General features: G+C 51.1%; 8 protein-coding genes across 8 annotated transcripts; 6 read left to right on the forward strand and 2 right to left on the reverse strand.

The window, feature by feature from the left end:
- Nucleotides 1-177: 177 nt before the first annotated feature.
- On the forward strand, nt 178-2,661 carry STEHIDRAFT_110529 (uncharacterized protein; the record flags this gene model as incomplete). The annotated part of the gene is made up of 5 exons (XM_007303493.1): nt 178-514; nt 796-867; nt 932-2,056; nt 2,137-2,493; nt 2,579-2,661. 5 exons carry the CDS (start codon nt 178-180, stop codon nt 2,659-2,661), a joined length of 1,974 nt encoding a protein of 657 aa, XP_007303555.1.
- Nucleotides 2,662-4,703: 2,042 nt separating this feature from the next.
- On the forward strand, nt 4,704-7,888 carry STEHIDRAFT_156264 (uncharacterized protein; the record flags this gene model as incomplete). Its single annotated transcript, XM_007303494.1, has 20 exons — nt 4,704-5,030; nt 5,101-5,164; nt 5,243-5,723; nt 5,776-5,921; nt 5,981-6,063; nt 6,130-6,253; nt 6,318-6,381; nt 6,443-6,549; nt 6,605-6,711; nt 6,776-6,831; nt 6,887-6,900; nt 6,956-7,011; nt 7,069-7,129; nt 7,196-7,266; nt 7,331-7,353; nt 7,407-7,427; nt 7,493-7,509; nt 7,570-7,686; nt 7,749-7,806; nt 7,867-7,888. 20 exons carry the CDS (start codon nt 4,704-4,706, stop codon nt 7,886-7,888), a joined length of 2,019 nt encoding a protein of 672 aa, XP_007303556.1.
- A 202-nt stretch (nt 7,889-8,090) lies between these two features.
- On the reverse strand, nt 8,091-12,171 carry STEHIDRAFT_168084 (uncharacterized protein). The gene is made up of 7 exons (XM_007303495.1): nt 11,870-12,171; nt 11,232-11,738; nt 10,968-11,177; nt 10,577-10,911; nt 10,368-10,521; nt 9,930-10,312; nt 8,091-9,870 (listed from the first exon to the last, which is right to left on the reverse strand). Exons 1-7 carry the CDS (start codon nt 12,047-12,049, stop codon nt 8,454-8,456), a joined length of 3,186 nt encoding a protein of 1,061 aa, XP_007303557.1. The 5' UTR covers nt 12,050-12,171; the 3' UTR covers nt 8,091-8,453.
- A 685-nt stretch (nt 12,172-12,856) lies between these two features.
- On the forward strand, nt 12,857-13,516 carry STEHIDRAFT_156266 (uncharacterized protein; the record flags this gene model as incomplete). The annotated part of the gene is made up of 1 exon (XM_007303496.1): nt 12,857-13,516. One exon carries the CDS (start codon nt 12,857-12,859, stop codon nt 13,514-13,516), a length of 660 nt encoding a protein of 219 aa, XP_007303558.1.
- A 515-nt stretch (nt 13,517-14,031) lies between these two features.
- On the forward strand, nt 14,032-14,894 carry STEHIDRAFT_168085 (uncharacterized protein; the record flags this gene model as incomplete). Its single annotated transcript, XM_007303497.1, has 2 exons — nt 14,032-14,490; nt 14,557-14,894. The coding sequence occupies exons 1-2, from the start codon at nt 14,055-14,057 to the stop codon at nt 14,892-14,894; spliced, it is 774 nt and encodes a 257-aa protein (XP_007303559.1). The 5' UTR covers nt 14,032-14,054.
- Nucleotides 14,895-16,845: 1,951 nt separating this feature from the next.
- On the forward strand, nt 16,846-19,437 carry STEHIDRAFT_168086 (carboxypeptidase S; the record flags this gene model as incomplete). The annotated part of the gene is made up of 14 exons (XM_007303498.1): nt 16,846-17,184; nt 17,251-17,273; nt 17,336-17,434; nt 17,497-17,600; nt 17,653-17,721; nt 17,779-17,836; nt 17,893-17,986; nt 18,044-18,119; nt 18,179-18,303; nt 18,371-18,641; nt 18,694-18,751; nt 18,823-19,121; nt 19,192-19,299; nt 19,355-19,437. 14 exons carry the CDS (start codon nt 16,846-16,848, stop codon nt 19,435-19,437), a joined length of 1,806 nt encoding a protein of 601 aa, XP_007303560.1.
- A 487-nt stretch (nt 19,438-19,924) lies between these two features.
- Nucleotides 19,925-22,640, forward strand: STEHIDRAFT_156269 (carboxypeptidase S; the record flags this gene model as incomplete). Its single annotated transcript, XM_007303499.1, has 14 exons — nt 19,925-20,257; nt 20,315-20,337; nt 20,406-20,504; nt 20,574-20,677; nt 20,747-20,815; nt 20,879-20,936; nt 20,994-21,087; nt 21,152-21,227; nt 21,294-21,366; nt 21,428-21,479; nt 21,533-21,861; nt 21,966-22,267; nt 22,341-22,445; nt 22,558-22,640. The coding sequence occupies 14 exons, from the start codon at nt 19,925-19,927 to the stop codon at nt 22,638-22,640; spliced, it is 1,800 nt and encodes a 599-aa protein (XP_007303561.1).
- A 51-nt stretch (nt 22,641-22,691) lies between these two features.
- STEHIDRAFT_120962 (uncharacterized protein) lies at nt 22,692-25,545 on the reverse strand. Its single transcript, XM_007303500.1, has 10 exons — nt 24,983-25,545; nt 24,524-24,915; nt 24,393-24,459; nt 24,302-24,314; nt 24,040-24,234; nt 23,953-23,961; nt 23,703-23,877; nt 23,373-23,622; nt 23,241-23,301; nt 22,692-23,169 (listed from the first exon to the last, which is right to left on the reverse strand). The coding sequence occupies exons 2-10, from the start codon at nt 24,864-24,866 to the stop codon at nt 22,900-22,902; spliced, it is 1,383 nt and encodes a 460-aa protein (XP_007303562.1). The 5' UTR covers nt 24,867-24,915; nt 24,983-25,545; the 3' UTR covers nt 22,692-22,899.
- Nucleotides 25,546-25,555: the final 10 nt, after the last annotated feature.

The raw sequence follows: 25,555 nt of genomic DNA on the forward strand, positions 1-25,555 counted from the left end.
AGCAAAAAAGGAGGTACACGGTGGCGTGGAAAGAACGCGACACGACCACGTGCTCACGCTGCGCCGAAGCTCGCCACAAATTGGAATTGGTCGTCGCCTGTCGTCGCTCTTGTCCACTCTCATCTGCTTCAACGGTCACTCAGCCTTCTGGTTTCAGGACCGCCATATTTATACCCCATGTCTATTCTTCCAGATGAAGCGGTTGACACTTTGGAACAGCTTCGTCTCGAATTTGAAGAGCTCCGAACGAGTGGCGATCGCGATGACAAGAAGCGCCTGAAAGATATCCCTCGGGAGGTCTGTGAAACTGTCCGGGCGATGGCGGTTCCGTCACTTGATGACATTCATGAGGCGTTGACCGTCGCGGATGATGTTCTGAACGAAATTGTCGATGCTATATATCATAGCCATTCCTGGGACTTTCGTGACTTTTTGCCTTCGTTTGCGGACACCGGGGAGGATGGGCCTGCTCCTCTTTTGAAAGATACAGAAGCGGGAGAGCTGCATTTTATGGGTGCGTATCCTATGATTTCTCTCAGACTGCGCAACGTATGGTGTCCTCCGACGTAGTTTCTACACGCGCGAGTTGTGATGGCACCTGCTGGTCTCTATGCTCATGAGGCCGTATCCCTAAGTGAATATCTGACCTCGCTAAAGCTCAATGGCCCACGACGATTGGCTTGATCGTTGTTTTGAGTCGTTTTAAGCGGTTGCAGATACGGTCTATCGTGTTTCCATCTACCAGAGGAACGATTGCTTATCATAATTTAATGACCACCGTTAAACTGGTTCTAGGGACTTTACATCTACGGGAGTTCCAAAGGATTGCGGCGGACATGTCAGTAGTACGCGGTGTAGACCCTGAAGGTGAGTATTTCGATACGCTCAATGTGTAATGTCAACTCTCAAATTGATAATCTTGACTTCTCAGTCGCAGCAGAAAGAGCAAAAGAGTTTGGGAAAGACCGTACCCCCTATGATCCTTCTACCAAACCACACGGCTTGACAAGCCCTCTTGCTCGAGCTCGAAAACCAGATACCATCAACCCCTCGCTTTCCTCCATCCCATCCACGCCTCCACTCACACTCTCGTTTTATCAGGCCCGCTGCTCCATCACCGCTCGCCATATTTATCGCCCTCTCCCCAGTGAAACTTTGCATCTCGCCACAGGGTCACCTTTCCTCTTGTACACAGCTGCAGGTGGTTCTGCCGGACTGAACCCCGACGTCACTTTCTGGAAGCTTGCGGATTTTAAACCCGACGTGTTCGAGCGAGGTAAAAGAATCAGAACCGAGCTATGGGGCCCCGCGACTCACCTCGCCGTCGATCCCATTCGCGAGCTCGTATATACTGCTGACAAGCGGAACATCGAGTCCTTCAAGTATACCACGAGCCCACATGATCTCTTCGGGGGCGACACCAGCGACGTAGATGAGATTAGCGGCGAAACCCTAGCTGCGGTTCATACTCTCGATTCGAGGCCTTCCACAGGGCCACTCGCGCTGGCCGAGCGTGGGAGCAAGTTATTGCGGGCTGGGGAGGGTGAAATTTACACTTGGGACGTCGATGGACTCTTCCGACAGAACTCAGACTCGGACTCAGATGGGGATGAAAGGGTACGACAAAGGCGTCGGAGAGGTAGAAGAGGAACACCGGATCCGTTTGAGGACCCAGAACCGGAGGATGAGGAGGATTGGCAGGGCACTCCGGTGACGAACGTACTTCGGCTCGAGCAGCCATTGGCTTCGTCGATTGACATCGCGTATTGGAGCGCATCGCCCAATAATCCCAACATCATGCTTTCGACGTTGAACAACACCTTTTCTTGTCTTGCACTCGATCTCCAGGCAGGCGGAAAAGTTACAACGAGGTATCTGGGGCACGGTGGGCAACCTACTGGCTTTTCAACCAGTCCTGTGGCGGAGCCTACCCAGTTTTTGACTTCAGCAATGGACGGTGTTGCGAGACTATACGACGTTAGAGAGCCATTGCCTGGTCTCTCGATTCAGGACGAGATTCGGACTGCTCTTTTCGTGCACATACAAGGCGTACCAGGTACGCCCATTCCCTCCCTTCCCTCCTTATATATTGTCGCCCTCATGAAGTCTGGTGCATGTATCGTATTACACTTCTAGCAATCATTACCGGCTCTGATAAATACGAGTGTATCAAAGTCTGGGACCCTCGCTCCAGCACAAGAATGTGCGTCTATGACCTCTCGACCGGCAACAACCCCACGACTTCGCTCGCATGGGACGCGCCCCGTCATACACTCTACGCCGCCACAGAATGCGAAGACACCAAAAGCTTTGAGTACGGCCGGAAATATATAAAGAAGAAAGTACCGAAGCCCCAACGCCCGAGAACGCAGAGCGAAATGGATGATTCAGAGTATGAGTCAGATGATTTCGAGTGGCGGAGGTGGCCTGCGAATGCGTATCATGATGATGAGTACTATGGATATGTGTATGATAGTGGTGGGCACAGAATCTGTAAGTCTCGGAGTGCTCTCTCTCCTAGGATGATGTTGTTAGTCTTTTGACCATTGCTGATCTTGATCGTTTTGCTTTTTTACAGTCCGTTATATGTTTGGAGAGAATGCGGACCCGAAGATTTTACCGAAAGGCGGTCGGTCTTGGGAAGATGTGGAACATTATTGAAAGTATAAACATACTCACTCTGCCAGATTATATACAGTTCTCGGAAACGATCAGATACGATTACGCTCACTTGTCATCTTGCCTCCGTACATAGGTCCATATCGTGCGTATATCAGGTGTTTCGATCAAGAAATCCCGACGCAACAATAGGTAAGTTACAATCCCATGGAGAGCCTTCGGCCCGGAAAAACCATAGTGTAATCTGCAAACGGGGTTCGTATATACACCCTCGCCAGCTTGGCTTTCTCCGCGGGATTATTCCTCCTTTTCTCCGCTGCTCTCTCTGCCAAGCGACAAGTCCTTGGCTTCAATTTCGATACACGACCAGCGGTGTCGTCCTTCAGGGCAGTCGCAGTTTGAACCTATATCTTACGATGCTTTGGTCTTCGATTTGGCTCCAACTCCCGATCCACGGAGGTCCTGAGCTGAGCGAAGGTGGCTTCCATGGGGAGGACGAATGTTTGCTTGGCTGTCTAGTGCAGGGGCGGCCAAGTAATAATACGAAAGAGGGGTGTTGCCAGTGTACTTGACAACGAGGCTGCCTTGTCCGCATCCATGCCATCAATGCGATCCAATGCTCCTAACCGCCACACAGAAGTACCTTCAGCGTTGTAGTCCGAACTGCGTTGCTCTACGCCTCGTCCGTCACAATCAGGGCACGGTTTCGGTGCCGTACATATGTATGATGTCCTAAAAACCAAGTAGTTACCGCGGCAGTACTCTTGTATTGAGGTCGAGCTTCCTTCCATCGCAAGTTGTCAAGGGGTCTTCAGCTTGAATATGTGATGCTACTAGGCGACTCCAGGGTCCGTCATCATTTATGGAAAACTGAGACTCTTCCGAGTCGCCGTCCGAGGTCGACGAGCTCCGCAATTAACCAGCTCACAAAAAATGCAGCCATTCTAACGTATCAGCGTGTATTCCAACTACAGAGACAACATATTCATCTAGACAGTGGTGATGGCGCGCGGCGTGCAGCACTCAAAATCGCTGAAAGACCTGAATCTCGATCGCTTCGGTACTTACCGCGCTCTCAGCAGCAAGGGACCGCTTCGGTCAACTTTCCTTGTTCTATCCATCACTGACAAACGTCGACGCTCCTGCCTTGCTCCTCCGAATGCTCGAATCTCCGTATGAACCTATAAATGCCAGCCTCGCTGTGCCACTACAGCACCCAATTCCAAGCCACTACCTTCCAACCTCGAGTCAGCCTGCTTCGACACGGCTGACAACGCGCTATCAATGGCGGGGGAGACTATGCCATCAATTCCTCGATGGCCCCGGCGGCAAAGACAATACTTTCCTAGCGGGTATTGGCTGAGTTGGAGCACAGAATTTGCATGAATGATCTTTCTCAGGATCAGCCCTGCTTTCAGGGAAGTTGAATGACTGTAAGCTTTCCCTGATTTTCATCTTCAGAGGTACACTTTGAACGACTCGGACCCGGCTTAGACTAAGACTTTTGAACTGGTCAATGATTTACTATCATTAGCATCCATCTTTACTATTATGGACATCGTGCGGACATCGTCGTGGTGTACACCCAGATACTCTTCGCTCACACAGTGTAGCGTATGCATTTGTGACCTCTGAATTACCAGAGGCGATGATACTTTTAAACTGCCCCTTAAATCCACCATGCAAGGACGGAGCTCTCTCCGAATATTCTCTGTGACCTTGCACTATATGTCCATTTCTTGTTCGGTCCTAAGAAGGACACGTCTGGGAATCGTTGCCGTCGGTGCCTGCCTCAGAATCCGCGAGTCGGGCCCTCACCTGCTCTCACGGGCTCTTATCGTTCATTCGACCGAGTACAATCGTTATTTTTGGTCTCCTTCCAGCGAGACCATTCCCTCATGGATCCCTCGTTTCTCGATGATGACAACGTGCCGCATGGTCCTGACTACACAGCGATGATAGTAATGGTCACTTAATTGGACGCGATGCGACTTTAAAGCTGGTTTCCGGTATCCTTTTGGCTTTCCCCAGGTCAGACCAAAGTTGGTACACTCCTCAGCAAGTCCTCATTGTCCTCAACGACGATGGCACCTTCTCTTCCACCCGTCTTCATGCGCATACTTATCGTCAGTTGCGGGGCACTTCTCCTGTCATCTACAGCAATTGCGACTGCACTGGACCCATGTGCCAAGATTGCCGGACTCACATTCGTCGCCACCGCTGATGCCATAGCGTGCCAGAAGTCGTTCCCACTCAACGAGACGTTGAGACAGAATGTGCTGAGCAATATCGCACGTGTTTTTGACTTCTACACCTTTGAGGACTACTATCTGGATTCTCCACCACCATTTCAAGAGTCGACGACCAACATCAGAGCGCAGATTGCTCGGATGAACGCCACGCACTACGAAGTTCGTCTTATTTTCATACGTGGATGACGCGCATCTCTGATAACCGGCGTACATCCTCATGATTCTGTAGACCGACTACGACTTCAACTCCGATGTTTATAACTTCACTACCCAATTGAACGACGGTCACACCAGTATGTGGCGTTTACTTCCTCGGACTATTCATGCCATTGATGGCTGAACGTCTTCTGTTTCTTGTGGCCCGTCGTTAGGGTGGTTCCCGAACTGCTACAACTCCTTTCAGAATATTCTTCCCGCTCCTCCCGTCATCCTCGAGGTCAATGGAACACAGAACGTATTCATAGCTCCCGACTCCGTCGAATTCCTGTCGCAGCTTGGTTCCAACTTCACCGACTTCTTCGACAGCCTCGGATTTAATTGGCAAAGACTCGCCGGGGCCAAAGTGCTCGAGATTGGCGGCATGGATGCATTCGACTACATCGACCTCATCGCTAAGAATGTCTCCGGAAACTATCTCGACCATGGTGTGAGGGTCAATAGTGTGATCAGCAGTTACAGAATCCAAGGGACAGATTTCTCACAGAGGCTAGGAGACCTTGCTGGGCCCGAATTATTGACCTTGACCGAGTTGACATTCAAGTTGATCTTGAAGAACGGGACTGAGCCAGAGACGGTGACTGTACCATATGTGGCAGACTTTATAGGCGTACCCTTTATGGATCAGGCATCCTTGTAAGTTCTCCTAATGTTATTGTACTTCATAGCAATTGACGGGCACAAATAGCTGGGCAAACAACTGTGCGGCCAACAATGCGACGAACGGTATTGACCTTAACGCTCAAGGCCTCTCTCACGCGACCACACAGTCGCCTCTTCGCGCACGAGGGGCGCTATTCGCTAACACTAGGTCAAACGCTATCGGCCTTCCTCGTCTGTACTGTCTTGGAGTTGAGCCAAATTAGTAACATAACTGATCCTACTTTTCACAGAGCCCTTCCTTCCAAATCTCCCGCCCGTCAATGGAAGTGAAGACGTGATCAAATCATTCGTTTTGGATAACACCACCGGCGTGGTACGTTCATCCTCTGAACATTAATGTCTTTGGATCTGCGTAGTCTCATTTTGCGTCGGAGCGCAGATGTTTGTTGGATCATTCGAACCTACAGATTTCGACCAGTTTCAGTTCGATGTTCAGGCTGCAGTCGAAAATTTCCAAGCTGCCAATGTAACCCGTTTGCTCATTGATTTGACAAACAACGGAGGTAAATACAGTCTGCCTCCATCAGCTCGCGAACAATAATGGCCGATCAGTCCATCTACCTTTAGGCGGATTCGTTTGCTTGGGACTATTCCTCCACCAGTTCTTAGCCGGGCTCGACAGTGGATATCCGTACGTGCTCTGAATTCTCTGTCCATAGACGCTTCGCTAAGCTTGTAATGACCTTGACTAGCGGTTTTGAATGTACCGTTCGTGCGAATACCTTGGCTCAGAAGATCGTCGCGGCCGACATTGCGCTTAACGACAGCAGCACTGGTGTCTTCTATGCTCCACCGAATTGTAGGCGGACTTCATTTTTGAGAGAGGCCCGGTCGCTGAACACTCGTACTTCTAGGGGCTTTCCTCAATGACACGCAGTTTTCACTCAACGAAAACTTCGAAACCCCGGATATACAATTCATCGTGAACGGACAGGATCAGCCTACTTCACAACGGTTCCATGTATGTTTTAGTCTGCTAGTTCTCATCCCAGGATGGTACGGCTGCTGAATGATGCGTACATCAGGACATTTGCACGCCCTACGCAGTACCCATCCCTGCGACTCCTCCCTTTGACCTCAAGTCAGTATCTCAGTACTGCCGTTTCTATGCCTTTTCTGATGACTATTACATTCAGGAATGTCGCTATGGGTGTGTACTCCGTCCTCCAATATAGGTTCAGCTCTCTGAAAGTCGTCGCGTTTAGTCAACAATGGAAATTGCGCTTCGACCTGCTCTCTTTTTAGTACCGTTATGCACGAGGTAAGCTGGTTTTCAGTCTCGAAACTCTTTGCCTCAGCAATCCTATATTTCCCACAGAAACACGGGACAAAGATAGCGGTCTTTGGAGGCAAGCCTGGCGAGGACGTTCAGTTTAAAGGTATGTACATTTGTCAAGTTTCTGGCCTTTTTATCATACACAAGCTAATGATGCTATCCCGACCAGGAATGGCTGGCAATCAAGTTTTGGAATGGGCTGACCTGGACACGGAGATCAAGACAGCACAGCTGAAGGATGTAAGTCCAAGGCTTTGCCCCCATATATGCGTGCAGAGAACTGATACTATCTCTGTTTCTGAAGGATCCGCTCGCCCCTCCGGACTTGTGAGTATCAGAATCTATTCGTACTGAGATTAGCAGACTGATGCCTTAGGTAGGATCGTCTCTGCTAACATGCGGTGAGGGCCCCTTCGTCTTTGTAGAATTTGCAGTCAAGGAGATACTCACTTCTCTCTTCCACAAGTCACAATTGGCGGACGGGTACGCTCTGTCCATCTCGCTGTCTGTATCGAGACGCTTACTGAAGCATACAATATATAGCGTATAGTTTCCTGGACGAGCACACTCCCATAGGCAAGTTTTCCCGAAGGGTTGTTGATTTACTCACCACTGACACTTCCCCCCTCTCCACAGCCTACGTTTCAGAACTGCCAACTCGTACACCATGTCCCTCTTTCATACAGGAATCACGTTGGCTGACGTGGTCACCATATTCACAGTGCGCTTCCCCTACACGATGGATACATACAACAACCCCCAGAACCTCTGGAAGTTCGCGTACGTTTGCATCTCTCCTATTGTTTTGCGAGGCGTCGGTTGAGCATAATTATATTTCAGGGCTAGTCAACTTTTCGACTGAGGTAAGGATCGCAGTAGACGGATTCGCAGGAGGTGCAGGCGACATCCATCAGGTTAGAAAAGGATATGTATTGTTGTTCGTTGACGGTCGGACGCCAATGGTATATATACATGTGGCCCGTGTGACGTGTTCATAATTCACGCGTCCAACAACGTTTACCATAAAACCTATGTTTCATCTACAATACATACATCCGAAGGGCGCAACGACGAGGACGTAAGTAGAAGGGGGCTACGCGAGAAGAAGAAAAAGCCTCGATGAGCGTAAAGGGAGAAAGGAAAGGGCGATATGTATACTACACATAATTGGCAAAAAAAGACAAAAAAAACATAGAAAAAGAAGGACTGAGAAGATGTTACGCATCTGGAAAACAAGAATAAACAGGGGAAAGCGGGAGCGTTCATAATCAATCGATAGAAAAGATGAGAATAACGGCAACTGAGGAGTGGAGAGTTGAAAAGAAAAGTCAGAGGATAAAAGTAACGGTATATGAAGACATCGGAAAGGCATGAGCTGAAGGGGTGCATGAGACTCGGGAGACGAAGCTCGAACGCAACTAGGGAACTCAATAGGTCCCCGTCGAGCCCGAACCATTCACCGGCTGATGCTGATGCTGCAAGGAAGGCGACGACATAATACCCTGGCCCGGCCTCGGTGGCGATTGCTGTCCCTGTCCTCCCATTCCAAGTGACACGTTCGCGGGACTCCGATTCTGCAAATGCGGCGACATCGAATGTGACATCGAGATCCCATGGGCTCCGTGGGCTGCACCGGCAGCAAGAGCCGCAGGTGAGACTCTGCCTTGCACCTGTGGCGTAAGGTGCGGCGACGCCGAGAGATGTCCATGACTGAGGTTCCCGGACGAAGTCCTCCTCATCCCACCCTGGATCCCATTGCCGTTCATATCACCCACAGGCGCAGACTGCTGGGGCTGTTGCGAGGCCGCCCATTGCATCTGGCGAGAGGCAGGAAGCTTAAGGTCCAAGTTCATCCCGGCGCCCATCCGCATTCCCTGGCTCTGCTGCTGCTGTTGCTGCTGCTGAGTGAGGTTATGATTCGTGTTGACGTTGACTCCGTGAGCCAATGGAAGGTTGTAATTCGCCCCGTTAGGAGCGACGTGGCCCATGTACGCCGCAGGTCTCGATCCATTCGTCGACGGCATGCCCGCAGCGCCACCATTACCTCCTAAATCCTGCTGCTGCTGACCCCCATGCGTGGCTGCGAACTGCTTGAGAGCCTGCATCTGTTGTATGGTCAGACCCTGCATATTGGGGTACGCGGGGTAACTCTGCGCTCCATTCTGCATAGCGTTCGACGAGAACCCGTTCATATGATATCCGTTCGGCATGGTAATGGCGTGGTGCGGGTTTGGTGGCTTGAGTTGCATAGGGATATTATGGGCAGGGTTCGCGTGAGCGGAGACGGGTGACGCAGAGGAGGCGGAGGCGGGGAGGCTACCGTCAGCGACAGGAGCTGACGATGTGGACATGTCGTGAGAAATGTGCGTGGGCGTGTGGGTGGCATTGTGACCGTTCACCATCGGAGGAGCAGAAGCGGAAGAGGGATGTGGCGGAGACAATTGGGCGCCCTGGCCGTCGGATTGAGCGATGCCAGGTGTTGAACCGGAACGCATCCCTCCATTCGACGAGAGGCGAACTTGCGGAACATTCATGGATTTCTTCATTTGAGCCTGCATCGAGATTGGCGTTCCGCCAGCCTGCGGCATAGACAAGGCAACACCGGCTTCGTGAGCTGGTCGAGGTTGCTGCATCTGTTGTTGCTGATTCTGGTAGGCGGTATTCGGGACGGCAGGGGGAGCCATGGGACGGCCGGGAGCACGGGTCATGTTGTAGTTCGCGAATCTAGTAATTGGCGCAACGGCTTGTGTCTGGCCGTTGGCACCCTTAAGGAAGAGCGTTGAGTCGGTGCTGAGCCTCTGGTGGTCATCGGGACGTAAAATCGACATAGTATGACGCAAATACCTATAATGGTGGATATATCGTTAGGGTTGGAGAAAGCGATGTGAACTAAAGAGACTTACTCGGGAGAATAATTGTCGACCAGTACCCGGTCTTGCTCGTCAGGGCCATCAGGACCGACGGGCGGTTCGTCGTCGTGATCATAGCGCCACCGTTCAGTTATCCTTCGAGCACGCTCTCGTTCCTCCGCAGAATCTTCATCGGACGAGTCCTCAGAGTGTCGCAGACGAGGTCGGCGCAAAAACTCCTCCTCGTCGTCTTGTCGAGACCCTCTTGGAGGGAGCCCTCGGCGATCCACTCGTACGACGCCACCGCGACCACGTCTCATCCGTACTGCACGATAGTGTCGCGGCGACTCGTCCTGGGAGTCAGAAGAGGTTGGAGGAGTGATAGTAGGACACCAATATCGACCTGAGAGTCCGACGGGGTCCGGCTGGTGAGGATTCTGCTCAACGAGAAGACGTAAGTACACTGTCATAGAGGGAAACCAGAAGACCTACGTCGATACCGTCCTCCCAATACGAATTGGTCGCCTTGATCTGTAGGACTCCTCGTTCGATTTCGCTCTGAATGGCCGCCACCCGGTCCTTCGGTCGCATAGGAGTCTCCATGGCTGGAAGGTTGTCTGCGGCAGAAGGCTTGATGCGAATCGAGCTGTTAAGGAAGTCAGGATTATATACGACGGAGAACAAGGTGGACTAAAACGGACAGTTGTGCTGGTTTTGGTTTCTTCGGTGGCTGACGTTCCTTGTCGAAAAACATTTCTTCATCCTCCTTGACGCCCAGAGCAGGAAACTTCCGCTTCATACTAGCCATATTCTCGCGTATCTCCCAAACTGCCCTCCCGTGGCGCACTGCTTCTCGTTTGATGGTTTCGCGATTATTAGTCGCCACAGCCAGTTCTTGGGTCATTAGAAGCTCCTGCTGAAGCCTTACGAGCTTCTCTGATGACGAAGCCTGAGCAGCACGAGTTTTACGAATGGCCTTGACGTCTCGTCGGCGGAAACAAACATAAGATTCGTTCTGTGTGTCGGCCTCGTCGTACTAAAATACAAAAGTCAGGTAAGCCTAAGAAAGCAAGAAGAAGAGGAATATCTTACATTCAGCGCAGGGATAACTCTGTGGCCACCGCGTTCGATCCGGCGCTCTTTCCAGTAAGAGTAGACAAGCTTGGCGTAACGGAGCATTTGTGGTGGCGGAGGGATCCATGACGGGACAACAAAAGCAGCAAAGGTATCGGGGGGTAACGGCGATGCGAAGGTGTCTTGATAATCTGAAAATGGAGGGAAATGACCTCCGGATTCGAGACCCTGTAAACCGAGATAATCAGCACTCTGAGGGTCACACTCGTCGCGCCTACTTACATGATGGAGGTAGGCGGTCTTTTCGTTAGTTACCTTCTCGAAGAGGCCCATGACGAGCTCAAGCTCATCCTCTGTCATGACCACTGGCTGTGGTACATCTGGTTCCTTTCCCTTTGCCTTTGCACTCCGTTGGGACGTGCGTGTGGCGGTCCCAGCCGTAGAGAGAGCGCCCTGGGCAGAGGTGCCCTCGCCACGCGCCTCCTCGTTGTTCTTGTCTAGCCAATCTTTGTCTCGCTCATCCATATAATATGTGAAGCCATTGGCAAGGGCGTCCGAGATGGATTCCTCGACGCACTCCGATGTCTTAAGATAATGGTGGGGATCTGTCCATTTCGAGGTAGGATAGAGCTCTTCGTAGTTATCGACCGTGCCGGTGCTGTCCGGGATGGGAATGTATGCTGCCCTGTCTGGCGCTGCCGGGGCCGATGCCGCCGCTCCTCGCGTGGGGCGCTGCACCGACGCTGAATGCCGGGCGGCAGCGGAAAGCACAGCTTGGAGATGGTGTTCCTAAACGCAGAAGCTTAGTCAGCATGCTCCGGGGACACATCGCCGGACCCGCCAGCCAATCAGAAGGCGACACGCGGGGGTCCGCCAACAAGGGTCGCCACGTAGGAGAGGGGGTCGACGACAGGACTCACGTTGGCATCCTCAGCATCGACGCCGGCAGTCGAGACGACACGGACCTTCTCCTCGTCCTCGTCGAAGCCCAGGGGATCAGCATCAATGGATCCCTGGACGATGCGAAGACGAGTCTTGTTAGTGACACGGTTGCGGTTTCGAAGAGTCGAGGGGCCGCTGGACGAGTTGGCGCGGGGCATTTCATGGAGGAAGGTGAGCGATGCAGAGAATAAATTAGCAGTGGGCGGGGCTCGAGAACGCGAAGGATGTGCTACGGCTCGCTCGCTGGGCTCGTCGACTCGTGCGGCGCTGGCGGGGCTCGTTGATTGGGGCGACGCCGGAGAATTTTGGCCGAGATCTCGGGCCGGTAACACGAATTGTAGGTCACCCGCTCTATTTGGTCGGGGTAAACACCGTCTGTCCCCTTTCGTCCTGCCACCATCTCCTCCCTCTGCATCTCAGAAAAATACATCCCGCTTTGTTCTCAGTATCTGTGTCAGAGAGAACTTTTGTTCTCGTGCTTGCCGCAGTTCTCTGGTGCCCGCATACTAACGAACCACTCGATCGGGGCACGCGCCACCGTTATTGTTTCATCGTTGTTCAATGTTTGTGCCATTCTTGATGTGGCACGAGGCTTTGTGGGGCCAATTTCGTCCTTTTTTCCCAATGTCCGCAGGTGTTTTGCTGATACGCATACACCGTTGGCCCCTCACCGCACCTGAATCTACTGGAGGGTTCACGACGGCAGTGATACGCACATAAAATATTCTCCAGTCGTTATCGATGTCACCTCTGTTTCGGTACGGCTACTCGAATTCACTTCGCCTTTTGTGTTCATGATCTCAGGCGTGCCGCGTTATCGGTTATAGAAGTTGAGCTCCGTATGCCAGTATCCAGGGCTATTCACATCGTATCAACATCCACTGCTTGTGACTTTCCTATCAAGAAGTACTCCCACCGACAATTAGCTCGAAAAGATCGCCCTTCCGACTGAGGAGCTCGACACTATGAACACCGACGACAGAGACACCATTCTCGCCATTCTCCTCACAGATTCCTCTTCATGGCAACAGCTCGTCGCGTTTGCTCCTCGCACCTCGGATGCCGCCACCGACGCGAATCTACGCAACCGCTACATGGCTCTACTAGCGCTACACGTTCGACACCAATCAGCAGACAAGGCAGAAGACCTGCGCCTCGTCATGTATCTCCTTGACCAAGAGGTCCTATATCACCGTCAGGCGGATCATTACCGCTCATCCATCTCCCTCGCCTGCTATCTCTTAGCGCGATACCGTCAGCCCTCTCACCTGTGGGCCATTTGGGCAGCTCGCGAAGCCAACTTTGACGCGTTAAAGAGCGTCGACTCGCATTATATGTGGTACGCCACATCCGGAGTAGAGAATGCCAAGATGTATCTCGAAAGATGTGGAATGGGCGATGTGGGTGAAGGAGCAGCTGAGGATGGAGGCCGTGTGCGATGGTGGCGAGAATTGGTGGAAGATGCGGGAGATGAAGCAAAGGCATTCGAGGAGTTGAAGAGACAGGTCGTCGAGAGGATCAAAATGGACGTGACGTGTGGAATTACGGATGAGACGGTGGAAAAGTTTGTAGATGATTCATGGCGGTCGGAGACGAAGAGGTGGGAAGAGTCGCTGTTACCTTAAATCATCCTCTTCCGCCACAGTGCGCCACCCTCTCCAAAGTCATAACATCGGTGTAGCTGTCCTAGGCCATTTTAATGTGATAACTCCGACAATATCAGACTGCATACTCTGTTGCTAGTTTCTAGTGGTCTTTGTTCACTATTGCCCGATGGAAGCGGTTGATGCGCTTACTTCAGACGGAAGGCGTCCTGTAACTCACGCCGTAATCCAGAGCCTATATCCCAATTCCAAGTGGGGTTTGTATGTTCACAGTACTGAGCGTACTCTTAACTTGAAGAGTTTCAGCCGATGCTAACACTGATCTGGTCTCTGGCGAGGAAGTCGGAAGGATCTTCTGGACGTCAGAGCTGGGCACTCAGTAGGGAAAATCCCTGGAGGGCGACAACCCCGGACGAGTCATTTCCATTACTGACCATGATCATGAGCACATGCGTGCTAATGGGGCAAGGCTGCATGTGTAAATACTGGACTCCAAAAACGAGTCAACACGCTAGAGGATTCCCCGCATTCCCAGTGCACGACGACCGGTAACTTCACCATGTCCTCAAAGCCACTGTACACGAATTCCTACAGCGAGCCTGCCCCGGAGGACCTCAGCAACTGCTATGGTCCCGACCCGTATGACCTCAACTTCATATGGCCCATCGACTTCTCACTCCTCGAATCTGAACGTGTGAAGCTCGTCCCGTTCATCCCTCGTCTTCATGCACAAATCTACGTCGACCACGCAGCCTCTTCTCCGGATATGAGTCGGTGGCTGCCTTTCGATCTTTCTAAACTCGAAGACGTGCTGTCGTTCGTCGAGTCCTTCATACGCAGAAGTCCGAGCTGCATCGCGTTTGCAGTGATGGACAAGGGGAGCGATGGGAAGGATGTGGAGGGGAAGATGGCGGGTGTGATCGCGTTGATTAAGAGCGACAAGAATTTGGTGACGGAGTTGGGATGGGTAGTGACGTTCCCCGAGTATCAACGCAGTAAGTGATGCTTCTATGCAAAGCATCTCATGATTTGTCTGGGAAAGGACTCATCGTGATTCCAAGCTTATGTGACGGGCAACGCGATCGGAATCCTGCTGAGATTCTGCCTCGAACTTCCGTCAAAGACGAAAGGCGCGCTGGGACTTCGGAGAGTGCAGTGGACAGCAAATCCACTGAACCTCAAGAGTATAGCCGCCGCAAAAAGGATGGGTATGAAGGAGGAAGGGACGCACAGATGGGTATTCGTGTTGGCGGAGGGTAAAGAAGGCCATGCGACGAGAGAGGGAGACCCGAAGCAGAGTCGGCTTGGTCGAGGAAGCACGATGTTAGCAATGTGTTGCGATGACTGGGAGAATGGAGGAAGGGAGTTCGTACAGAAGATGATCGACCTCAGGCGGTGAAGTGTACCGTGATGATGTATGTAGAAGCCTGAGGTTGGCCGGTTGGTTGAAAGTTGCCCAGTGTTGGGGCCACATGTGGCACCGCAGTGACACGCTGAGTTTGAATATCTACACCCGCGCTGACCATGTTTTAGGCCTCTTGCGCGTCCTGCAACTGATCTCCCACCATATTCTTTCCAATTGGTGTATCTTCTTTCGCCTCTTCATCTTGTCGTATACTGTCCACTGAGAGTAACAGGGCTATTTGTTGTACTCTTCAAGCATGGCATCCCAATTCTTGAGCTGGAATATCCAGCCAGTCGAACACCCCACCCTTTCTATGTGGTTGCCTATGTGCTCTCGACGACACCCCACCTCTTCTGGAATCGCTTGAACTCAATGTTCCTTGTGATTCAGACCCGACTATCGCCTACTATCTCACGCCATCTTGCTTTAGGACCTCTAGGATGTCGACTGCGCCATTGAGGGATATTGTCCTCGCTAATTTCACCATTCCTTGGTCATTCATTCCTACGGCCAATCTCACCCGTTTATCCATCGTCTTGACGGCTAATCACACTGCTCATGGTATGCCGAAGAAGATCACAGAGCTCGTTGGACGACTCCAATGCATGTCAAACCTCGAATCATTGATCCTGACCAACGCCGTGCGCATCCGAGCACCAACTTCCCTGCCGACACACGACCAACTCATGTCTCTCCCCTCGCTTCGTTCTTTGAAATTGCGAGGTCGTGCCATTGACTGCGGTTGCTTGCCCGCGTTTTTCATCATCCATCCGACCACCAACTGCGACCTGGGGTTTTCTGTTCTTGATCAACGCGATGTCCAGGCGCTGCAGCTTCCTTATTTTGATGCTCCCGACCATGCGTCCGCACTCCGAAGCCGAGCCTCAAACCTTGGTGATCTGGAAATTTCGTTTCCGATGTCAAGGGAACTCATAGTGTCTTCAATTCATTCCTCGACGAAGCTCGTTGTGTCCATCTGCATAGTTCAGGACACTCCTTCGTTCCGCGATAGGTGCTTCTCACTCCTTCCCTTTGTGCATCAATTGGCACACTCTGTTCAGGAAGTTCATCGCTCTGGAGTCTGTCCGATATACAGGAACGGGCCATTCATTCTTCACGGCTCTAGCTACTCTATGCCCCACACTTAATTCTGCCTTTCTGAATATAACCTACTCCCTTCCTGAGCCATTCTTTCCGAAAATGAAACGCCTCATCATCTACTGCCCGAATTTGCCGATCAAGTCGCTTTTGAATTACATATCTGTGAAGCGTGAGCGAGGCTATACTTTGCCTTATTTAGTTCTCTATGTAAACACTATACCAGATCTCCAGTTCGAGGCCTTGAAAAACCTTGTCAATGTACTTATGGTATTCAATTTCGGATAGTTTCTTATATATACATTTGGGAGGGAGGTTCTGATCATCCAGGAAAACCACCACAATTGTATTCTTACTCTGACTTTCCATCAACCGTCTGAGTATCAGGTTGAGAGCTGTTGAGAGCCACCACGGGCCACGCCACACGGAGAAGAGAGTAACAAGAGATTAGATTAGATTAGATTTCGTCATTTCAGATCAGCCGCCCTGTGTTCAACTAAACTTCGACAGCTTTGAATAATCGCCATACCATGGATATCTCATGCTGTCCTTGTCCGCCCTTACGGTCTGAAGACGTTGGTATATTCAGCTGTACTCTTTCCTTCGTTCTTTCAGATCGCTGTATTATAGTGCTATTCAGCCCGAGTCAGTCAGGATAAGGTCGCATTTTCCGTGATAAACACATCTTCCCACCGAGGGTCGACTCGGGAGTTATCAGAGTTAGGTGCTATCTCAAGACGATGAGAGCATATGTTATCATTATGTTTAGCACGGGACCCATACCTTCTGCTCTCTTATAACTCCCTACGGCTACCCCGACTTCGCCTGTCATTCAGCGACTGGTACTATGGCATTGATGCCGTCCCTCGATGAAAAATCTGGCAAGACCGAGCTTCTCCCATCTTCTTCGTCTAACTCACCTCCTCCGAATTTCGAGGGGAAAAGGTCGAAGTGGAACTACCTTGCTTTCGCTGTCCTTGGGTCTCTTGCCCTTGTCCAGACCGCAAATCAAGCAGGCTTGTCGGATACTCTCCTTGCCACGATCGGATCATTCAGGACGGAGGCATCAAGAGCGGAACTTTGTCCGCAGGAGGGAGCTCTGTATCCCCACAAGGAGTATGCGCTGTTCCAGACGTTGACGGATAGTTATGGGACAGAAGAGTTCAAGGCAAGGGCCATAGATTGGGTGAGTTCTTTGCGTTAGTTTTGCTGTACCAGGGGCGGTTCTGAGAGTTGTGCATTGGCGCTACAGATTGCGGGGGCAATTCAGGTTGAGTGAGTAGTGTTCGTTGATTGGCAAGGAGTATGAAGAATATTAACGACTGAAGATGAATTAGAACTGAGTCCTATGATGCAATGGGTGAGGTTGGCGAGGATCCTCGATGGGACAAGTTCGCCGACTTCCATGATTACTTGGCAAAGGCGTTTCCCTTGACGCAAGTATTATTTATCGCAATACGCAGCTCGACATTCATCACTCGCTTTTTTCTTACTACAGACACGCTACCGCGAAGCTCACGAAAGTCCATACTTATGGCTTGGTCTATCATTGGCAAGGCTCCGACAGTTCGTTGAAGCCGGCGCTGCTGACTGCTCACCAAGGTACGCCGAATCATTGTCTTTCGGGCCAGCATCAAGCTGAACTTGAACGTAGATGTCGTTCCTGTGCATCCCGATACGGTGGACGAATGGGTTCACCCGCCCTACTCTGGCTACTACGACGGTATGTGCCTCAATGTATTCTATCCGATCGTCTGAATGTTGAACGTACCCGCTGCAGGTGAATACGTCTGGGGTCGAGGATCCTTGGACGACAAGAGTGGTCTAGTGGGACTGTTGTGAGTTCATCTTTCCTGTCCTCTGATGGTCCAGTATTTCCACTCATGTCTCGCAGGTCGTCCGCAGAAGTGCTTCTCGAGCACTCTTTTAGGCCTGTCCGAACAATCGTCTTTGCTTTCGGGTTTGACGAAGAATCGGGCCCTGTTCATGTCAGTCTTCGACCAAGTCTATGTCTGCTGTGCTCAACTAGCTCACTCTTCGTCCAGAGCGCTGGTCACCTTAATGATTACTTGCTAGCCACATACGGCAAAGACGGATTTTCCATCCTTGTAGACGAAGGAGGTGTGTTCTTTTCACTCTAGCTCCACCCTGCTGGATACGTCTAACGGCAAGCATGGTAGGAGGATGGGGTGAATCGTATGGGTCTGACATGGCTAGTGTCGGGATAGGAGAAAAGGGCTCTATCAGCGTAAAGTTGCAAGTCGCCTCGCCTGGGGGACACTCCAGCGTCCCACCTCCACACACTGTAAGAGATATTGCATTCCTCTTTATTTCCACACCACTAACATAGCATCATCCCCACTGAATATCAGAGCATCGGCATTCTCGCTGCCCTCCTTGTGACCTACGAAGACAATCCTTTCCCTGTTCAGCTTGCTCGCGACACGCCCATATACGAGACTGTTCAATGTCTCGCCATGCATTCAAAATCAATCGACTCAACTCTGCGTAAATTTATTAAGGAATCGACCACGAGCGATAAGGCGTTGAAGAAAGCGAGCGAGCTACTCGCTGAGAATATAAAGATGAAGAGCCTGATCAGCACCACGCAGGCAATCGATATCGTCAATGGTGGAGTAAAGAGTACGTCCTTCTCTCAATAATGTTGTAAACGTAACTCCTCACGATCTCGCAGCGAATGCGTTGCCTGAGCAGGCCTACGCCATCGTCAACCATAGGGTCGCCACTGATAGGTACGCCTTCACCTTCGTAATCATCAATCCCACATGCCATCCAGTTGACTGACCGTTCTGTATATATACAGCTCTATTGCAGCGACTCAGAAACGCGACACCGATCTTCTGATACCCCTCGCCGAACGCTTCAACCTCTCGTTCACAGCATTCGGGTCTCTCGTTTCAGAAGCAGATGTCCCAGCCTACGGAAATCTCGCTCTAACTGGTGGAGGGATTGACCCCGCACCGGTTTCCCCTATCGATGCAGAGCCGTTCAAAGTGTTGAGTGGGTCCATTCGTGCAGCGTATAACACACATAGAGGCATCGAGGATGGGGGACCGAAGGACGAGCTCGTTGTGAGTCCCGGGATCACAACCGGGAATACTGGTGCGTTCAAAGTCTTTCTTAGTCACATCTTTCTGGAGCGCGAAGGCAAGGTGGCTTATGGTCAACAAAGATACAAGGCATTACTGGGGCTTGACGAGGCATATCTTCCGCTATGCGCATATGTATAACGGTAACGCCACGGCTGGAATACGCACCGGTGTACACACTACCAACGAAGGTACGCATCTGCTGCTGTATTGAACTCCTTAGATCGATTGACGGATTTGTCGTAGCCGTCCGTGCGGTCGACTTCGTTGAAAGCATTAGGTATTACACTGCGTTGATCATGAACTTGAACGAAGCGGCAGACCTCTAGAGAGCCTGCCTTTATGTACGCTATATGAGATGTACTGTTCGCAAGGATCCACGGCTTTGCAACCGAACGTTTGGATGGCAATGCCACCACGAAGGTGGCGAGGCGCCAATGTGGCGCAACAGGGGCCTCGGAGCTCGGGGTGTGATCGGAGCTCGTTCCGCTTCCTCCGCTTCGAGTGTTGTTCACAATCCACTCGAGCCACATGGGCCATAAGTATTTTCCTCGCCTTTCCCAAGTCTTTCCTGGTCCATGAGCCTTGATCTCAACGCAGAATAGGACATGATTACTCTTAGCTTGAACAAAAGATTGGGTTACGCGCAAAAGGCTTAGTTAGACGCAATGCTCATAAGGCCGCAAGCGCTCGGCGCGTTGTGAATTCCATGTGAACATGGTGTGCTATGACTGTGCTATAGGCGCCTATCAGCCGTCTCACATAACTTATAACCTCGGTAGAATTACAGCTCTCGTTGACTTGATACCCGCCGCTATGGTGCCAATGTTGAAACCAACGTCTGTCGACTCAAAGGACGAACTCTTGCCGTCCATCACGTCCATCACACTCTCCACAGGATCTGCTGAAGAGACACGGTCGACGAAGTGGAAGTACCTCGCCTGTACCGTTCTAGGTTCCTTGGCCTTGCTGCACATCCTTCGTGGCCTCAATTTATTGCCTCTGGACCCTCTGTTTTCGCGTTTCGACGCGGCACCAGCACTCTGCCCTCAGGAAGAAGCTTTATACCCCGTGAAGGAGAAGGCTGTGTTCCAGAGTTTAACAGAGATTTATGGGACGCAGGAGTTCAAGACGAGGGCTATTGATTGGGTGAATACTTTTGCTCCTTTTACATGTGACTATCATCTGACAGTTTTCTGATTATAGTTGGGGGGCGCTGTTCGTGTCGAGTATGTTCATCCACGAGCCTGATTGAGTATTCACCTTGCGACGTGCATAACTAATATACCGTACATAGGACCGAATCTTACGATGTGATGGGTGACGTTGGCGAAGATCCTCGCTGGGACAAGTTCGCCAAGTTCCACGACTACCTGCTCGAGGCATTCCCATTGACGTCGGTGTTTCTTTGCATTTACTTGCACCGTTGCTCTGCTCCATCTCTGACAATTTTATTCTCCTCTAGTCACGCAACTCTGAAACTCACGAAAGTCCATACCTATGGCCTTGTATTTAATTGGCAAGGTTCAGATGCTTCGTTGAAGCCAGCGCTTTACACTGGACATCAAGGTTGGCCGGGTTCTTTTGTACATGTACATCACGACCAATATATAGTTGAAATCCCTTATATTCCTTCAGACGTCGTTCCTGTCGATCCTGATACCGTCGATAAATGGGCACATCCACCATACTCTGGTTATTATGACGGTATATCCTTCCTCGATCGTTCTCTTGCTTCAAGTTAGTTGACCCCGTCGGAGCGCCTTCTAGGCGAACGGGTATGGGGTAGAGGCTCCCTGGACGATAAGTGTGGTGTTATTGGTCTCTTGTGATTGTTCCACCTATCAGGATATATATCCATCAACAACTGACTAGATCTTTTCAGGTCTTCTGTCGAGTCTCTCCTGGAACACTCGTTCAAGCCCACGAGAACCGTTATTCTCGCGTTCGGCTTCGACGAAGAATCAGCACCTATTCGTGTGAGTAGTTCCTGTAACCTGTTCCTACATTTGTTCTCATTTACCGACGGCGTGGACTACTAAGAGTGCTAGCTATATCAGAGACTATCTCCTCTCCACCTACGGCAAGTATGGGATCTCTATCCTCGTCGATGAAGGTGGTACGTGTCATCACTCACACACTGATCGACCTCGCCCATGATTGATCGTCTGGATACACTTGACAGGGGGTTTCGGAGAGCAATTTGGCTCTGTAATAGCTACCGTTGGAGTGGGAGAGAAGGGTATAATCAATCCTCGGTTAGTTCGCTCAGCAAAGTTCGATAGTTCCCTCATACCTTGAAATTGATCGTTAAATCAGGATCCAAGTCTCTTCTCCGGGTGGCCATTCTAGCGTCCCCCCGTCACACACAGTAATCCATCTATTATACTTGCAGTCATGCGCTCGCTAACGCAAGCTTCTAAGAGCATCGGAATGCTGGCGTCCCTTCTCGTGGCTTTTGAATCCAACCCCTTCCCAGTCCACCTCGCCCGCGGCACCCCGGTCTACTCGAACATCCAATGCATCGCCTCGCACGCACATTCTATGGATCCAAAGCTTCGCAAGCTCATCCTTTCGTCGGCCACATCAGACAAGGCCCTGCAGCAGGCGAGCGAGTTGTTGACAGAAGATGTAGTCATGAAGAGCCTGATTGGGACGACGCAGGCCATTGATATTATAAGTGGAGGTGTGAAGACAAATGCGCTTCCGGAGCAGGCTTACGCGATTGTGAATCATAGGATAGCCACTGACAGGTTTGTTTATTCACCGTGGTCACTTTCCCTCTGCTGTTATTATTATTCATAATTCTCCCCCTCGCACATAATCGACTAAGTTGACTTTTGCGTATCTGCCACAGCTCCGTCGCGGCGCTCCAGAAACGAGACATAGACCTCCTCAAACCACTCGCCGAAGAGTTCAACCTCTCATTCACCGCATTCGGTACTCTTATTTCTGAGACCGATGTCCCCGCATATGGTACACTCACGCTTACTGGTGCTGGATTGGACCCTGCGCCGGTTTCGCCCTCCGACGAGGAACCATACAGGGTGTTGAGTGGGTCGATTAGGGCGGCTTATGATGTACATAGAGGTATAGGGACAGATGGTCTAGAGGACGACGGTTTTATCATCAGTCCAGGGATTGAGGGTGGTAATAGTGGTGCGTCTTCCGGTTTCATGAATTTGCATATGGTGTAGTTGGTACTCATGGGGGTTTGTGGCCGGATGAGTAGATACGATGTGGTACTGGGATTTGACCAAACATATCTTCCGGTACTCCCATTGGAATTCAAGGAATACGTCAATTGTGGACCTTGGTATTCATACGGTCAACGAAGGTACGTCTAGGCCCATGTGGCCCAGCTTCATCGCCACGACAATGTTTCTAGTGCTCGGTTTGGGGAATTTATTCTGGGTTTCGTGCTGACTTGGTTTGTACTCTTGGGTTAGCCATACCCGCGGAGGACTTCGTCGAGATCATCACGTTCTACACGACGTTGATATTGAACGTCAACGAAGCAACCGGGATGTAAACGGACACTAAGGACATGACCCTCTCATTGCTGTAACATGTTGTGGTTGTCTAATACAACAAGAAATATATTGTGAAAGATCCTGTGGATAGCGTGGATATGTCGTGTGTTCGTAGTGTATATCAGGCACATAAATGAAGCAGTCTGTAATCCACGACGTTCGTCAATGCGCCCAAAGCAATGACATCGATCAAAGCGCCGCTCACTCACCAAAAGTCCGAAAAACCATGATGCAGAAATAACGATATCAGACCAAAATTCAACCCGACCCTTCATCATCGCCCAAACTCCACCACTCCTCCTCCCAATCCCTCTCCAAAATATCGGCCAACCTGTCCTGCACCGCCTTCAACTCCATCCGCGGTTCGATATATCGCCCTATGGGGTCATCCGCCGCGTCTTGGATGGCGGCTACGAAGCCTTCTTTGTCGTCTTTGCGGACGTTGTAGACGTAGGGTGGGTCGAGGTACTTGAGCATACTGTGTTGGCTTACCCACTTCCGACGGTTGTCGGGGTCATTTGCGTCCCACTGGAAGGAGGACGTAGGGTGAGTAAGTTGTGATTTGAATATGGAGGAGGAAGTGAGAGGTATGGGCGTACTTGAAGTATGGGATTAATGAACGGTACGCCTAGACATAGAGCTTCATACGGTGTAGGAGATCTACAGGTCAAAAATCATCAACGACCCGAACGCGGACGCATGATGCTGGCCGCGAGAACAAACCAACGTACGTATACGGCTGTCCAACTCCGATCAACACCTTCGAATGTGCTATCTCCTCCAAAAACTCATGCTGCGGCAACAGCCCTATATTTGTCAAGCCCTCCGGAAGCGTAACCTGCAGGCCCTTGTCCAGGTTCGGTTCGTTCGAAGCTCCCACAATGATATTGATGCCAGTTTCCTCTACAGCAGCCGTATAGAAATCGGCATCCCAGGCTTTTTCCGGGATGTTGGAGAAGTATTTGAGGCGTTTGGCCATCGCTTTATGGAGTGCGGTTGAAGGCGACGGAGAGAGTGAGTTGAGGCTAAGGTGATGTGAGAGGGAAGGAGGGTTTGCGTACCATATGCCTGATTCTTCCGTTCAGAGGGAGGGACAAAGGAATGGGCGAGACAAGAGAGCTGGACGGAGTAGCCGACGTGGGTGTTTATGCTCCAGGGGATGTCCATGTTGTAGGGTTCCGGGTTGAGAGTCCATTTCGGACCAAGAGGGTGGTCGATATGCGCCCAGAAGTGCCACTGAGAGATGGTATGAACCAGAACGGGAATTCAGAATCTGTACCATTCGAGAGGAAGGATGAAATATTCACTGACGCTGAATAACTTTAGGGCCAGACTCGAATCAGTGGTCAAAATGGCGGTAAATTAAATAACAGAGTATGACGCAGTGATAAAGCGCACCTTCCATATCGGTATCCCATGGGGGTTGCGTTCAGACTGGACGCAACTCTCCTCATCTCTATAACATTCCCATACATCTGGTGGTTCAAGGAAAACAGCCTTGACTAGCCGAGGAAAGGTCTGGTACAACTGTACGGCCCGGTCGGTATTGAGCGAGTAGAGGATCGTGTAGTTCATGTTCTGCAGGGCTTGTATCTGTAAGGGGATACGTCTGTCAATGATAGGCGCCCGGGGACGCAGATCAGCGATCTCAAGCGCATACCGTAGATCGCGACCTGCAACGCGACGAGAATGAAAAACACGTTCAGAGATGCGCAAAACAAACGCGTCGGAAGCGTGCCGTGGTCACTCACCACAAGTCTTCGCCACCCGTCCATCCTGCCAGTGCGCCACGGAAATGATACGAGCCCAGAATTACGACTGATCACAACGTAGTTCTTCGTCTGCATTGGTTCAATGATGGGATTGAGCAGAAATCACGCACCCTTGTCCTGGTTCACGGCACAATCATCCTCCAAACACCTGAACAGATCCTTAATCATCCTATTATTCTCGCTCGCCCATGATTCGCTATTCTTCTCAGAAAGCGGGAATAAGGAGTCGCTAAGTCTGAAGTGTTTGGGCTTTGCTAACTCCAAAGGCTTGACCTCGCATTCCGGCGGTGCTCTTGCGGCTAAGTGCTCTTGCACCTTAGGAAGAACGGCGACTGGTGTAGGTTTCGGTGTGGCCTCGACGTACTCGTAGACCGTGACGGTGGTAGTGGGAAAGAATGATGGCGCGTCGAAGATGTGCAAGCTCCGGGGATGGATCCATTGACCGCCGGTCATAATGAGCAGGAATAAACTAATAACACAGCAGAGCAGCCATCGTCTCCGCCTTCCATAGAGCGTAGATGATTAGCAACATCCATCGACACCACCAAGAATAGTATGAATGGACTCACGAACGACGCACTCTCAATGGTGGAGGCCCCGACCGCATTCTAATCAACACAGCCCAAACAGTAGCTAAACCTGGACTGAGGCTCCCTTCCTCCTGTCAACGAACGCGAAAGCTTGATCAACGACGCAGACCACAGAGAGAAAGTCAACAGCCAAAGTTGTCCTATACGGCACCGGGTCGACGTGAGGAAGGGAATCCTACGCGATGGGACAAGAAAAGAAAAAGAAAAAGAAGGTGTTAGCGTCCGGGGGTTGTGCGGAGGGGTCGAACGTTGATGGCACTATACATGCTACTATCTTATGATTAGCGCCAGGACTATCTCTTCAATATCGCTCAACTGGCCGAGACATCCGCGGGCAGACGCTGGACCTGCGAGGAGAACAGGACGTCGGTGGTCTTCTCAAACATCCATCGAGTCTTCTTGACATCCGCATGTCCGACATGTTATCCTCCGATATCCGACTCAGAAGCAGGCGTTCGAAATGAGTACATATCGCTCTTGAAGGTGCGCGCGGTGTGGATGTAAAAATGTGGTTTGCGACGAACGAACTGGACCAGTCGAGCTGAGAGCAGT

This window comes from Stereum hirsutum (assembly GCF_000264905.1).
Source record: "Stereum hirsutum FP-91666 SS1 unplaced genomic scaffold STEHIscaffold_6, whole genome shotgun sequence".
Taxonomy (NCBI): domain Eukaryota; kingdom Fungi; phylum Basidiomycota; class Agaricomycetes; order Russulales; family Stereaceae; genus Stereum; species Stereum hirsutum.

Bases quoted from the DNA above. Each gene is read 5' to 3' on its own strand.
- STEHIDRAFT_168084 (XM_007303495.1), bottom strand. From the start codon at position 12,049: ATGCCCCGCGCCAACTCGTCCAGCGGCCCCTCGACTCTTCGAAACCGC. The intron at 10,912-10,967 runs GTAAGATATTCC...TTTGTATTTTAG, and splicing joins GAGTTATCCCTGCGCTGAAT to TACGACGAGGCCGACACACA. The intron at 9,871-9,929 runs GTAAGTCTCTTT...CCACCATTATAG, and splicing joins GTCGACAATTATTCTCCCGA to GTATTTGCGTCATACTATGT.
- STEHIDRAFT_120962 (XM_007303500.1), bottom strand. From the start codon at position 24,866: ATGACCGGCGGTCAATGGATCCATCCCCGGAGCTTGCACATCTTCGAC. The intron at 24,460-24,523 runs GTGCGTGATTTC...CGTTGTGATCAG, and splicing joins TGCCGTGAACCAGGACAAGG to TCGTAATTCTGGGCTCGTAT. The intron at 23,170-23,240 runs GTACGCCCATAC...TCCTCCTTCCAG, and splicing joins TCATTAATCCCATACTTCAA to TGGGACGCAAATGACCCCGA.